This window comes from Antechinus flavipes, chromosome 3, assembly GCF_016432865.1.
Source record: "Antechinus flavipes isolate AdamAnt ecotype Samford, QLD, Australia chromosome 3, AdamAnt_v2, whole genome shotgun sequence".
Taxonomy (NCBI): Eukaryota; Metazoa; Chordata; class Mammalia; order Dasyuromorphia; family Dasyuridae; genus Antechinus; species Antechinus flavipes.
In genome coordinates, this window is record NC_067400.1 from 451,696,690 (window position 1) to 451,711,996 (window position 15,307).

The following is a 15,307-nucleotide window of genomic DNA, read 5'->3' on the forward strand; positions in this document are numbered from 1 at the left end:
ACTATGTTTCTTCATTACAATGAAAGCCCATTAAATCATGGGTAGGGATGGATTTGAGATTATTAATCCAAATCAACATTATCTTTGCTACTGTGAAAAGTTATGACAATATATGTGTATACATGTGCATATTTCTGAGGTTAACATATAAAACAAGCATTTTCATATACAAAGTAGAATATTTTTAAAAGATGATTTTTTTCACATACAGTTTGTTTTTTTTCCTTTTGTAATAAATTCAACATGAAACTTTCAAAGCTCTCTTGTTTGCTATCTGTTTTGACTATAACAATTTACTACCTCTGAATCTATTTGGAATCCTTGTAATTCTACATTGTAGATTGCCTACACAGATGCTCCCTTCGCTGATCATCATGCCAAGTTCTTTTATACATCCTATCAGCCTCTCTTTCAGGTGTCCCTTTCCACTTTTCACTATGTGTTCTGGATATCCCCTGTTCTATTATTTTTTATTTTGTTAAATATTTCTCAATTACACGTAAAAAAATTCTTAACAATTAATTTTTTAAACTTGAGTTCTAAATTATTTCTCTCTCTCATCCCATCCCTCTCCTTGAGAAGGCAAGCAATTTTATATCAATTACACACATGAAGTCATGCAAAACATATTTCCATATTAGCCATGTTACAAGAGAAAACACAGACAAAAAAATGAAACCAGAGTACTTTTTTTTACAACATTATCCCTTGCACTCACTTCTGTTCCAACTTTTCCCTTCCCTCCCTCCATCCCCTCACCTAGATGGCAGGCAGTCTTATACATGTTAAATATGTTGTAGTATATCTTAGATACAATATATGTGCAGAACCGAACAGTTCTCTTATTGCACACGAAGAATTGGATTCAGAAGGTAAAAATAACCTGGGAAGAAAAAAAAATGCAAATAGTTCACATTCGTTTCCTTGTGTTCTTTCTTTGGGTGGAGCTGCTTCTGTCCATCATTTATCAATTGAAACTGAGTTAGGTCTCTTTGTCAAAGAAATCCACTTCCATCAGAAAACATCCTCATACAGTATTGTTGTTGAAGTATGTAATGATCTCTTGGTTCTGCTCATTTCACTTAGCATCAGTTCATGTAAGTCTTTCCAAGCCTCTCTGTATTCATCTTGCTGGTCATTTCTTACAGAACAATAATATTCCATAACATTCATATACCACAATTCACCCAACCATTCTCCAATTGATGGGCATCCAATCATTTCCCAGTTTCTAGCCACTACAAAAAGGGCTGCCACAAACATTTTGGCACATACAGGTCCTTTTCCCTTCTTTAGTATCTCTTTAGGGCATAATCCCAGTAGTAACACTGCTGGATCAAAGGGCATGCACAGTTTGATAACTTTTTGGGCATAATTCCAGATTGCTCTCCAGAATGGTTGGATTCGTTCACAACTCCACCAACAATGCATCAGTGTTCCAGTTTTCCCGCATCCTCTCCAACATTCATCATTATTTTTTCCTGTCATCTTAGCAAATCTGATAGGTGTGTAGTGGTATCTCAGAGTTGTCTTAATTTGCAGAGAAATAAAGTTTTTTTTTTTAAATATGTTTCAATCTGCATTCAAACCTCATCAATTCTCTCTCTGGTAGTGGATAGCATTTTTCTTCATAGTGCTTTTGAATGGTCTTGACTTACTGTCTTTTAAAAATTAATAATATCTTTTTAATTTTCAAAATACCTGCAAAGATAGTTTTCAACACTACAAAATTTTGTGTTCCAAATTTTTCTCTCACATTCTCTACCGACCCTAATACAAGTAATCCAATATAAATTAAACATATACAATTCTTCTAAACATATTTCCATATTTATCATATTGCACAAGAAAAATCAAAGATGAAAAGGGGAAAATATGAGAAAGAAAAAAAAAAAGCAGCAACAACAAAAAAAGTGGAAATACTATGCTGTGATCTACTTTCAGTCTCCATGCTTCTATTTCTGTGTGTGGATGACTGTTTTCCATCATAAGTCTATTGGAATTGCCTTGAATCACCTCATTATTGAAAAGGGCCAAGTCCATCACAATTATCATCACATAATCTTGTTGTTGCTGTGTACAACATTCTCTTAATTCTACTCATTTCACTTCCTATTAGACTTTCCAGACTTTTCTGAAATCATTGTGTTCATAAGTAAGAGTAACCAAGTCTTTTACTGTTGCTCATTCTTAACAATATTGCTGTTACTGTTTACAATGTTTTCCTGGTTCTACCACTTCATTTTGCTTCAATTTATATGTAATTTATGCATATTTTATACATATTTTTCTGAAACCATGCTGTAATTTCATCATATTCTTACACTACATCTTATTTGGCAATTTTCGAAATGTCGAGCATTCTCCTTCTGTTTTAATATTAACAAACTTCCCTTCCTGTTAGACTTCTATTCTGTGCCCCAAATAAGTTTATATATATATATATTTTGTATCTATTTACATATGTATACATTAGTTTCTCCCCCCAAAAGAATGTAAGCTAGATGGAATAGTGCAATGTTACTACTCAAATAGAAACTATTAGACCCACATAAGATCCCTGCAGGCTGCATATTGATACAGAAAAGCATATATTAACATTATCTACATTCTATTGTGACAGCTAGGTTACCATACAGTGGATAGAGCTTGGAGTCAAGAAGATTCATCTTATTGATTTCAAATCTGGCCTCAGACACTATCTATCTATATTACTCTGAACAAATTAATTGAACTTGTTTGCCTTAGTTCCCTTACCTGTAAAATAAGACAGAGAAGGAAAGAGTGAATCCATCTAGTACTCTGCCAAGAAAATCCCAAATAGGATTGTGAAGAGTTAAACAACTGAATAACAATATTCTCTTATATTTTGCTTGACTGCACTTTGAGTGAAATGGCCTCATATTTGACATTTCTGAAATGAATTGTATTTTCTCTATTATCAGGAGGACCCAAGTTCAAATCCTGAATCAGCTACTTGCTACCTACAAGAGAAAGCAGATGCTTATTGGCTTAACTGCTCTAAGTTTCAGTTTTCTCACGTGTAGATTAGGTGTAATACAGTTGCTGGAAAACAAAATGAGGTAACATATGCAAAGCCTTAAATCATGATATAAGCACTATTTATATATTAAAAAAAAAAAAAACTCTTTGAACCCTGGAACTAAATCATTTTGATTTTGTATCTCAATAATCAAGCACAGGTGCTTAATATAAAGAAGGTGCTCATTAAATTTTGGTGGAGATGAAATCAATGGAAATGACAGTAGTGTTTTTAAAAAGCATTAATAAAGTAAATGTTCATTAAAAAACAAAACAAACACCACCAATAAGGTTTTTTAAATCTTGGTATTTGGGAGCATCCAGGTTTTTCTGAGATTTCGGGGTCATCGCTAGGAAAACGCATCGAAATAATCAATTCCTCTGTCCTTTGGAGGGCCCGCGGGGAAACTTTAAGCGCACACTCCCTTTATACACAAACCGACAATAGCTATTTAAGTGAAAAAGGGAAACTTTTACAGCATTTCCTAGTTCCAATTGCAGGAAGTTCTTCCCGGCTTTTAAAAAGAAAAAAAGGACACTTTCGCAAAGGATTCTGGAAGATGTAGTCCCGAGACGACGAGATTCGAAAGGGAGGTTCGATGAGCCAGACTCCAATTCCGAAATGCCTAGCACCTGAGGCCGAGGCCCGGAAGTGGAAAGAGCAGTCGCCATCTTGTTGAGAGCTGAGACGCTGCTGGCTGTGGACGGAGCCCCAGGGGTTCACCCACAGCCGCTACCCCGGAGAGCTGAGCCTCCCGGGTTTGCTTTTCTTTTTCTCACACACAGGTTGGTTTCTAACTACGAGACGGTTTTATTGGGAGGGAAAAATTAACGCAGAACTTTTAGGGAACGTGCACTAAGGCTCGCTAAATGTGGCTTGTATTTCGGCCTTTTTCCTTTCATTGCCTTCCGCCATGGGCCTTTCGGGTTTATTCTGGTTTGGCAGTCAAAGGACTTTGGGGAAGGCGTTATTCGAAGATTTGGAAATCAATGACCTGTGGAGACCTCCAGGACTCCTAGAGAGGACCCGGAAACGCCCTGGGGGTGGGGGGTGGCAGAAGCCAATGACGTATTATCGGTTCCTGTCTATGAGAGTCTGGCATTCCTCAAGCCCTGACCTCTTATTCTCCCTCTTCCTGGCGATGTTTACTTTAGAGTTCTCGCTGAGGAGGTAAGGAGTGATCGAGCTTATAAAACTTAGGCGAATGGAGCTTTTGACAGGCGACATGCTGGATATCCGGCTTTGCCTGGACTCGTCCTTTTTCCTCCTCTGATGTATTTTGTCCCGAGGCTCAGTATTGGTATTTGTGTCCCTTATTGTATATCTCTGGGTCTTTCAGATATGTGTGATGAGGAGCCAGTAGCTCTTTGAGGGGCTTTCTTTATCCCATCCTGAATTGGTTGCATTCATTCAGTACATAGTTGTTTAGTAAGGTTTTGAACACTTCATGGAATACAAAATTGATTAAAACTTAAATTTTCCTTCAGGACTTTACGGGTCATTGGTAGAGTTGAAACAATTAAGTGAATTTCTAAGCCACAAGACCAAATAATAATGAGACTTGAGAGGTTTTGTGTAGGGAGAAAAATCTAAAGAGGTCGTGGAATAGAGACATGATTGGAAAAATTGGACAAAATTTATTGGATTCATTGTAATCAGCCCATTTAGTATGACAGGCAATGATGAGAAAGAGAGGCAGAGTGCTTTCAGAATGTTTATCTTCCCATAAACTTTTTATCTCAGAGAAGTCAAATTCAAAGATTTTACTATAAAATAGATATCGTAATTGTAACTTACTGAAAGCAATAAGACTCACCAGGTGATCTCTTAAGTTCTTTTGCTGCTCTTAAGATCTGTATTTAGTGGTTCTTCCCTATGGTTTGGGGGCACGGTGAACTTTTGAAATATGGGCCAGGCTGGACCCTCAAAGGAGATTGGTTGGAAGGAATACATATTGGAATGAGGTGAGAGATAGTATGTTTAGTTTAGGATTCTCAGAGCAATAGATGGAAAATACATGTTGTAGGAAGATTATTTGAAGGAACAGAGTCAATTTTGGCTGAAAAAGAGAAGACTTAGTGGAGAATTAGTATTTGAAAGGAGTTAAATTTATTGTGCCCCCAAAAGACAAGGGAACTAGCAGAAGTTGCAAAGAAGTAAAAATTGTTTAAATTAACAATTATTAGAGCTATCTGCAAGAAGGGTGTTTTAACAGTGGATTTTCCTTTCCCAGGAAGTATTCAAACAAAGGCTGCCTGATCTACTTGTTGAGTATGTTGGTGGAGCATTTTGCTATTTAAATATGGTTTGGACTAGAAGAGTCTCTGAAGCCTATTGAGAGACCTTGAGACTCAATGAAATTTAGGTGAAAAAAAAAAAAGGACAGTGTGATTCAGAAAGGCAGAGAGCCATAGAATTTTTTTTTCCCCTAAAGTATACACAGCCATCAAATATGAATGTGATTAAAAATAAATCAAACTATGTCTTTACTAAAGTTAAACATTTAAGTAAAATAGTCAATTATCCTTTTGTCTTTTTTAGGATTTTGAATATGGGAAGTGCCATGTTTTTTCCTTAACTATATTATGTGTGTTATTTCGTGTGCTACTAAAAAAAAAAAAAAAAAAAAAAAAAAAAAAACAGTGCGTAGGTTTTGTATTAATTTGATTTGTAAACCAGCCTTTTTAGTACTTACTGAATAAGTTCTTTAAATAATTGGATTTCAGTTCTAATACTTAGGAACTGGAAAGGTCCTTTGCTAATTGATTAGAACTTATGAATTTATGTTATTACAGCTGTAAAATCATACAGGTTTTTAAGTGGAAAAGAAGTGAGTTATGAAAGTTATCTCACATATCTTTGGCAATAAAGACAAATTAAATCAGTGATATCATTACTGTTCTTGTAGATAAGTGTCTACATCATAAAGACCTTCATTGTTGGTACACATTTCAAATTTTGCTAATACTCTACTTTGAAAAAAAAAATAGTGAATTATGCTTCCAGACTGAAATTGACTCTATTTTGGGGTGAGAGATACTAAAAAAGAGGGGATCTTATGGAAATAATTTTCTGCTTAAAGAATATTCATGTATCTTTAATGAATTCTATTTTTTTAAGTGAAAATAATATTTAAATACAGACTTTACTACATGTGATCTTTATCTTTAGTTTTTTAGATTTTTGCTTCTTATTAAAACTTTATTTAAAAATTTAGATTTTTCTTTTAAAAATCAATTCTACAGTCAATAACATAGCTATTAATTGTATGAATTTTCCCTCCAGATGCCTTACTGTGAAAATTAAGCTAAGTCTTTGGGACATGGTTTAAAAAAATCTAGCAAGTGAAATATGCAATAAAAAACTGAAATCAAGAGAAGAAACTTATACCATTTCCATGATGGTGGTGACCATTTTCACAGATCCTAAGAGAAAACAGAAAATAACTGGTTATCTTTATCCATCTTTGATTACAAGGAAAATGGAAAAACTCAGGAGAGCAAGACTAAAACTACAATTTTGTTGAAACTTTTAAGGGACATAATTCCTTATAAAAGGCCAGATATTATTGAATCATTTCATTCAGAAGATCTATAGCATGAAATTTCTACGGTAGGATCCATGAACATCAACGAAATATCTAGAAATAACTATACTTATGTTTCTGGAAATAGTAAAGAAATTAGAATGGAAAGAAATCACAAGGTAGCTATCCCAGTTAGTGGAGAGGAAGTGGAATATAGCACAAGCAAAGCATTCATAGGACCTATTTACAAAAGTCCTGAGGAAAATGAACGAGATGAAAGAAAATGTCACACAGAAAAAGTCACTGGTGGACTAGAAAACAAACAGAACCCTTCTAATAAACTGGATATAGACAATGAGTTATCTCAGTTTTACAAAGAAATTCAGGAACTTGAGAGTGAAAAAGAAGATTTGGAAGGTAATTGTCAGGAATTTAAACCTCAGGAACAATTTAGTTTATGTTATCAAGGTCATTCCAATGACAATTTAAAATCTGATGAAGAAAAGGAAGATGCTTGGTTTAGTACTATACATTCACTCCCAGGTGATGAGCAATATTTTAGTAATGAGCCAGTTGGTTGGAACACTGAATATGCAGTTAATGGACAAATGGAACCTGTGTTTTTTAACAACCCAATTCCTACTTTTAGGCCCGAATGGCAACCAGTGGAATCCTCTTTAGTTCCTCATGGCCTTTTTCCTTCTGGGTTCAATTATCATTTAAATGTTCAAAGATTTAATCCCTCTCCATCTCCACCACCAAATGTTTTCCATAGTCAAGATGTTAAATTATGTGAAATGTACAATGGATATAATATAACCAGTGTTAACACAAATTGGAATTGTCCAACATTTGATCAGACTAGCAGATATTCTGATTGTGATGGGAGAAACAGTAGCATACAGCCCTTTAGAAACGGCCGCAATGAACAAGATGGACAAGAAAGTAATGGTTTTTGTGAAACAAGAGAAGAATCTTGGGAAGACCCTTCTTTATTCCAGATGGAGAAAACAGACAGGCTTATGAACCAGCAATTCCAAGAAGAAAAGCTAAAGAGGCTACTTATTCTTTTAAGAGGTCTGCCTGGCTCAGGGAAAACAACACTGTCTCGGTAGGTGAATAGTGAGTGATAATGGAACTATTTAGTAATCTTAATGGTCTTAACACTAAAAATACTACTGTAATCAATAGCAAGTATGCTCAACATGTGTAATAAAGTGTAATAAAACATGTCTCAGCTGAGGAGAAAGCGAGTTATAGACTTTTAAGGAAATATAAATTTATTATTTTTAAGTACATAGAAAAACACTGCTGGTGTGGGAGAAGGAATTAGGTTTTATTTGAAGAGAATCTTAAGTCCTTAAAATAAATATGGTAAATGTAGCAAATTTTATGAATGAATTTAATAAGGATGCTAGACATTTTGGGTATTTAAGAATACCTAGCTAAAAGTTAGAAAAATTAGATTTTAGCCATAGCTTTGCCAATTATTAGTTGTGTTATCTTGGACAATTCGCTAAACCTTATTTTACAAGTGACTTATTTGCCCAGTGTTCTTATCAGTCAGTAAACATTTATTAAGCCCTTAGTATGTGTCAGGTACTGTGCTAAGTTCTGGGAATACAAAGAAAGGCAAAAGACAGTCTTAAGGAGATCGCAGTCCAGTGGGAGAGACATTGTGCAAACTATTAAGTATGAACAAGCTATGTCTAGAAGTCAATAGAGAGAAGGCTTAATCTCTCTGGTAGAGAGATCAAGAATTAAGAGGGATCAAGAAAGGATGGATTGGAATGGAGTGAGACTCATGGTATTGACAAAACCAGAAAATTATTGCAGTATAAGTCTGAGGAGAGAGCCTACTACAGTGTTGAAGGAGAGAAAGGGGTATATATGAGAGATGTAAGGTAAATAGATTCAACATGACTTTAGCAACAAATTGGATAGAGTGTAAAAAAGGAGGGGTTGTGGGTGACACCTAGGTTGCCATCTGGGGGGAGAGAATGGTAGTTCCCTGAGTAACAATAGGGAAATTAGGAAGAGGGGAAGGTTTGAAGAGGAAAGGAATAAATTCAGTTTTGAAAATGTTGAATTTAAGATGTTATGTCATACATGTCACTTATTTGAAGAGATCCAATAGGCAGTTGGAAGTATAAGACTAAAGATCAGCAGAGAGGTATTAGGCTGAATAAGTAGATCTGAAAATCTTCTGCATAGAAATGATAACTAAATCCATGGTAACTAATGAGATCACCAAATCAGGGAGAAAAGAAAAGGGCCCCAGATCATTGTGGGATACCTACCTTTATTGGGCATGACCTGAATAAAGATCTAATAGGAGTAAGAGTGGTCAGCTAGATAGAAAGAGAACTAGGAGAAAAGTTCAGAAAATCTATAGAAAAGAGAGTTATCAGTAGTGTTAAAGGCTGAAAAGAGGTCAAGGATAATAAGGTCTGAGGAAAGTTCTTCAGATTTGGCAGTAAAGGAATTGTTAGTAACTTTTGGAACGGTTGAATGAGGCATTTGGATGCCAAATTACAGTTAAAAAGAGTGAAAAGAACTAAAGAAACCTTTGTTAGATGGCTTTTTTTAAATTATAGCTTTTTATTTACAAGATATATGCAAGGATATTTTTTCAGTATTGATAATTGCAAAACCTTTTATTCCAATTTTTCCCCTCCTTCCTCCCACCTCCTCCCCCCAGATGGCAGGTAGATCAATACATGTTAAATATGTTAAAGTATATGTTAAATACAATATATGTATACATATCCATGAGTTATTTTGCTGCACAAGAAGAATTGGACTTTGAAATAATGTACAATTAACTTGAGAAGAAAATAAAAAATGCAGGACAAAAACGGAAGGATTGGAAATGCTATGTAGTGGTTCACACTCATTTCCCAGAGTTCTTTCACTGGGTGTAGCTGGTTCTATTCATTATTGAACAAATGGACTGATTTGGTACAGTTAGATAGCTTTCTTAAAGAATTTATCCTTGACATAAGAGAGATGTGGAATGATCAGGGAATAGAGGGATCAAATTAGGATTTTTTGAGGGTGAGGAAGATGTAGACTTGATTGCAGCTGGTAGGCAAGAACAGACTGTAATTAAGGGAGAGTATGGATGACTGGGAGCTTGCTGCTGAAGAATACTTGAGATCTTTTATGCAATTGGCTAGAGAAGGGTCATTTCAGTACTTGAGATTGGACAGAAGGCAAAGATAATGGCAAAAGCTTCTGGGACTTGTAAGCTAAGCAGTGGGGGAGAAAAATAAGTTGTAAGAAAATTGCCGATAATTTTATGTAGAATCTCATTTGATCTGCATTACAATCCTATGAAATCAGTGCTATCATCCCCACTTGACATGAGAAAACTGTGACACAGAGAAGTTTAAGGGACTTGCCTAAGCACTCCCAAGACCTTTACCAAACACTGAATAATCTAGCTCTTCAAGTTAAAAAAAATAAATAAATACACACACACACACACACACACACATGCATAATGCTGTGAGATTTGCAAAGCTCTCTACAAATATTGTCACTTGCTCCTCACAACAATCTTGTGAGGGAGGTGCTGTCATCCTTGTTTGACAATTGACAGAGTTGAAAGTCAGATATAACAACCTACCAAAGGTCACATAGTGAGTATCTGAGGAAGGATTGGAACTTACGTAACTCCTGTTACAAATGAGGATAAACAATGGAACTTCTTGATAACTTTGATGCTTTTGTGGTGAATTTGTGAGTTTTGTGTCATAAATCATATTGTGAAATTTTGTTTCTTCTAAATATTGTTGTGCAGTAGTCTCAGATGTGTCCCACTGAGTCTTCATGACTCTATTTGGGATTTTCTTGGGAAAGATACTGGAGGGGTTTGCCATTTCTTTCTCCAGGTCATTTGACACATCCAGAAATTGAGGTAAACTGACTGCCCCATTTCCTAAGTAGTATGTTTGCTGAAATTAAATTTGAGTACTTATTAATTACTGAAGGTTTTGTGATTTCAGTAGTATTTATAAAAAAGAATAAAGTTATCTAGCAAAGGCATTTTATGTTCTAGAATTCTAGAATCTTTGAAAAAAATTAATAGGAAGTTTGATTAAGCAAATTATTGATTAGATTTTCCTGAGCAGAATGAATAATTACAATTGGGAAAGATAAGAGGTTAGGCAAACCGGGAAAACTTAATGGATTATTTTAAAATTGAACACAAATAGGAAGAAAAAATAGTATTAAAATAGTATTCTTCATTTCAAGTCTTTCACAGGCATTGTATGGGTGTGAGTATATGTGTACATCTCCCTTCCTCTACTTTTCCCCTCATCCCAGCATTGCTATTGAAAAGTAGATTCCCTGCTAATTGAAATTCTCCCTTTCCAGGCAAGGTCTTAACTTCTTAAGGCATGTGTAAATAAAGATGAACTTCTGCTCCACTTTTAAGTCTGGCTATGGAATTTAAGTAAAGGTCTTTGGTTTATCAAACAGAACAATATTAACTTTTCCTTCTTCCTGGAAAAGTACCAAAAACCATTCAATCCCAGCAAAAGAGGTATTTGGGAAGGAGAGGTGTATGAACGTGCTAATTTTGGGTTCTCTGGTATCTCAGAGTTCTTCCCTGAACTTTGACTTAGTTTTCCATTTAGAAATTCATTTGACTTTTACTAAAGAATTTCAGACACGGACACTTTATCCTTGCATGTTGTTATTGAGTCTTTCAGATTCTTCCTGAACACTTTAGTGGTTTTTTTGGTTACTGAAATGGTTTGCTGTTTTTTTTTTCTAACTCATTTTATAGATGAGGAGCTGAGGCAAACAATTAAGTGACATGCCCAAGATCACATAGCTAGTAAATATTTGAAATCAGAATTGAACTCATGAAGATGATTCTTCCCAGTTCCAAGCCCAGTACTCTATCTACTGTTGCAACCTAACTTGCCTTGCTAAGTATTGACAAGGCTTATTTCTTTCAGATGAGTCTCAAGGCTAAAATGACTTATGGAAACTATAGGATTTCTTATTATTTTAAGAACAATGTGAGTAGACAAATAGAAGAATTTTAAGAGGGAAAAAGTTCATCATAGGAAAGGAAATTTATGAGATTAAGAGTCATTCCTCAACTGAGAAACAAAGTTTATGCATAGTTGTAGATGGCTAGTATTGAATAAGTCCATGAACAGGAAAAGTCTGGGGTAGGTATTACTTGAGATCTGCCCTCTGTAAGGTCAAATAATTCAAAGCATTGGCTCACCACCTCTCTTAACAATCAATGAAAGATATACTTGAGATAAATTTTGGATAATCTTGATGGAGAATGCCCATGACAGGAATAAGGTAGCTCAACTACACTATTTACAACTCTGTTTTGACAAATATCTTGTTATTAATAGTTACTGTTATTTATGATCCTGTTATGATATAACCTTATTATTGCTAGTTAAGATGGAACTGAAATGTTGAAGTATCTATACATTAACCCTGGAATGTATATAGTGCCACCTGGAGGTAGCTGGTGTTAACACTAGCTTAAAGAGCATATAAACTCTGGCTCTCGGATTATAAATAAAAATTGCAAAGCAAATTTTTTTCCGCCTGGTTTTCTGTATATTTGATTCAGATTTACACACTCTGTGTTCACTGGAGCTGAACTCCCACAAATAGTCAATTTTTAGAAATTCAAGCTGTTATTTGTCCTATCCTGTTAAATTGCTGTTAAAGAAATGCATGCAAAATAGCTCTTAGATAATCACCTTATACCTATCAAATTGGCTAAATTGATAACAAAAGAAAAATAATATATGTTGGAGACTCTGGGGAAATCAATGCAAATCAATGTTGATGGAGCTGTGAACTGGTTCACTCATTCTGGAAAGCACTTTGGAACTGTGTCCAGAAAGCTATTAAATTGCATATCCTTTGACCTAGTGATACAGCTGCTAAGACTATATACTCTAAGGGGATGGGGGAATAGGTGGTAATTAAAATCCATTTACACCTCCCCAAATAGTAACTCTTTCTAGGAGCTTCTTTGTAGGAAAGAATTATAAACTGAAAGGATATACCCATCATTTGGGAATGGCTGAATAAGTTACATGTACAAATGTGATGGAATCCTATTGTACTGTAAGAAATGCTGAAGGGGGTTAATTTCAGGAAAAATCTGGGAAGACGTGTTAGGAATTTATGAAAAGCAAAGTGAGAAGAACCAGGAGAACAATGAGAACAGCAATAGTAATACTCTAAACAAAATCAGTTTGAAAGGCTTAGAAATTCTAATCACCACTATAACCAATCATATTTTCCAAGGACTAGTGAAGAAATATGCCATCCACTTCCAGTTAGACAGTTAATGAACTTAAGAATGCATATTTAAACTTTTTTTCATTTCTTTGGACAATGGCTAATTCAAGAATTTATTTTGCATAACTGTACATATTTGTCATGGGACAGCTAAGTGGTGCAGTGATAAAATGCTTGAAAATAGAAACGCTCATTGTCCTGAATTCAGATCTGGCCTTGGACACTGTATGACCTTGGGCAAGTCACTTTATCTTGTTTGCCTCAGTTTACTCATATATAAAATGAGCAGAGAAAAAAAATCACAAACTACTCCAAGTATCTTTGCCAAGAAAACCCCAAATGGGATCATGAAAAGTCTTGACATGACTGGACTATGGCAAAACATTTGTCATGGGTTTTCTTTTTCATGCCTCCACAATGGATGGGGGAGCATATGGAGGGAGGGTCAAAATTCAGAATAAAACATAAAATTGAATGAATTGAATGAAAAAAACAGGACATTAGCAATTTTGAAGAAATGTGCACATTTTATTCATAAATATTGACAATATGCATTAGAAAAACTATAATGTTAGTAGAACTTGCTGTTCATTACATTATATAAATGTATAATTCTATTAAGTGTGAATATGGTAGTTTGGGGTTCAGTGAGCTTCTTTGGAAGAAAAGCTACTATAGGAAGTTTGAGGTGGTTTTTAAGAAGAAAGGTGGATTTTAAAAAAAGAAAAGACAGATTGAGAGGATTCCTAAATTTTTTAGAAATTATTAGATAGTGATGTTTAATACTTACAGGTATGGGAATAAAGTTTGATTTTAACAAACACTTTCCTAGTCAGCACAGCACCAGGATAAAAGGAAACAAATTCAACCTTAAGAACATAAACATGAAGACAGATAGCTATGATATAATGTTGGGAAATGGTATGTACAAAGGAGACGTCTAGACCAACTGTAATGAAGTATAGGAGGAAAGTAGAAAAATTGCTTTCAGCTTGAAGAATAAAAGCAAGAGTGAATTTTGTGAGGGGAAAAAGGTAGCAGCAGAATTTGGGCTTGAAGGAAAAGAACAGGAATCTTAGATATTTAAGTGGAAGTGTTCCATTCATGACATGGGCACAACCTGAGATGGAAGAGCAGTGAAAACATTCCTTATCTTCCCATTCCTATTTTCCTATCTTCTAGGCTCTGCCTGAAGTATCTTGTTCTCCAAGAAACTTTCCTTTGCCCAAGCCCATAATAGTCTTGCTTTCCTTCAAACTTCTGCCCATTTGTTCTTCATACTACCCATTTGGCATTGATATAAAATTTAGTGTTTTATTTTTATGTGTATTTTGGTCAACCAACTAGAAAATAAGTTCTTTGAAGTTAAAACCTAAATTTTATACTTAACAGTTATAGTACTTGCATTTAACACAGTTCTTTAGAATCATTAGGTGTTTAGTAACTGTTAATAAAATAGAGTATGAAGAAGGTTTTTAATCTGGGTAGATAGAAGATTGTTAGTATCGGAAATAAAATTTGGTCTCTAAGGTCTTACATACAAGAAGAATGTCATCCATAGGAAATTGGAAGTAGGACTGATAATTTTGGTAAAACATTTGGTGTTTACCTTTCTTGCTAAAAATTTATTTTAAACTTACATACAAAATAAGAAAAAATAAAATAGAGAAAAAAGGGGAAAAAATTGTGTCATGTGCCCATAAGAACAGGGAGGACTTGAACAACTGTGATGGTGATACAAACTAATTTCAATGGACTTGTGATAGAAAAAGCTATCTGCAGCTAAAGCGAGAACTATGGAGATTGAAAGTGGATCAAAAAAATACAAAACATAATATTTGATGGTGGTGGTGTTTGTATTTTTTTCTCTTGTGTTTTTTTCCCTTTTGATCTTATTTTTCCTACATAGCATTACAAATGTAGAAACATGTTTAGAAGAGTTGCATACCTTTAACTTATAGTGGATTTGCTTGCTGTCTGGAAGAGGAGGGGAAGGAGGGAGAAAAATTTGGAACACAAGATTTTGTAATGGTGAATGTTGAAAACTATCTTCATATATTTAGAAAATATATTTAGAAAAATAAAAAGCTATTAAAAAAACCAGGGAGGATTAAAAATATAGTATAACAATAAATTTCCATTTCAGGAAAGCATATATGATAATAGAAGACATTATATTGATGACTATTCATCTTTGCTTCCCTTATAGGTTTTCTTTTGTTCTCTGCTATGTAAAAATTTTTTAATAACAACAGCAATAATTAATTAAATTTCATTGATATTCTAGAATGTTTCATCTCTGTCACTGACTAGCTTTGTAACATTGGACTAATCATTTAGTCTTTTTTGGGCCTCAGTTTCCTCACCGGTAAAAGGAGGTATTGACCTAAATGATTCATAAGATCTTCTCCAGAGATCAGATTTTATGCTTACATGAA

The 15,307-nt window shown here is 34.6% G+C and overlaps 1 protein-coding gene across 8 annotated transcripts in view; it reads left to right on the top strand.

Annotated features, from left to right (window-relative positions):
- The first annotated feature begins 3,708 nt into the window (after positions 1-3,708).
- N4BP2L2 (NEDD4 binding protein 2 like 2) overlaps positions 3,709-15,307 on the top strand; it is an 80,948-nt gene continuing 69,349 nt past the window's right edge. For 2 of the 8 annotated variants that reach the window (XR_007952039.1, XM_051986481.1), the window contains exons 1-2: positions 3,877-4,213; positions 6,329-7,680. Coding sequence is in view for 4 of the 8 variants with exons in the window: in XM_051986481.1 (XP_051842441.1) it covers positions 6,665-7,680 (1,016 nt within the window). In the remaining 4 variants the exon portion in view is untranslated. Of the gene's footprint in view, positions 3,829-3,876; positions 4,214-6,328; positions 7,681-15,307 lie in introns of those variants that run through there. The other 6 variants (XR_007952041.1, XM_051986485.1, XM_051986482.1 and 3 more) reach the window with 5 other exon arrangements.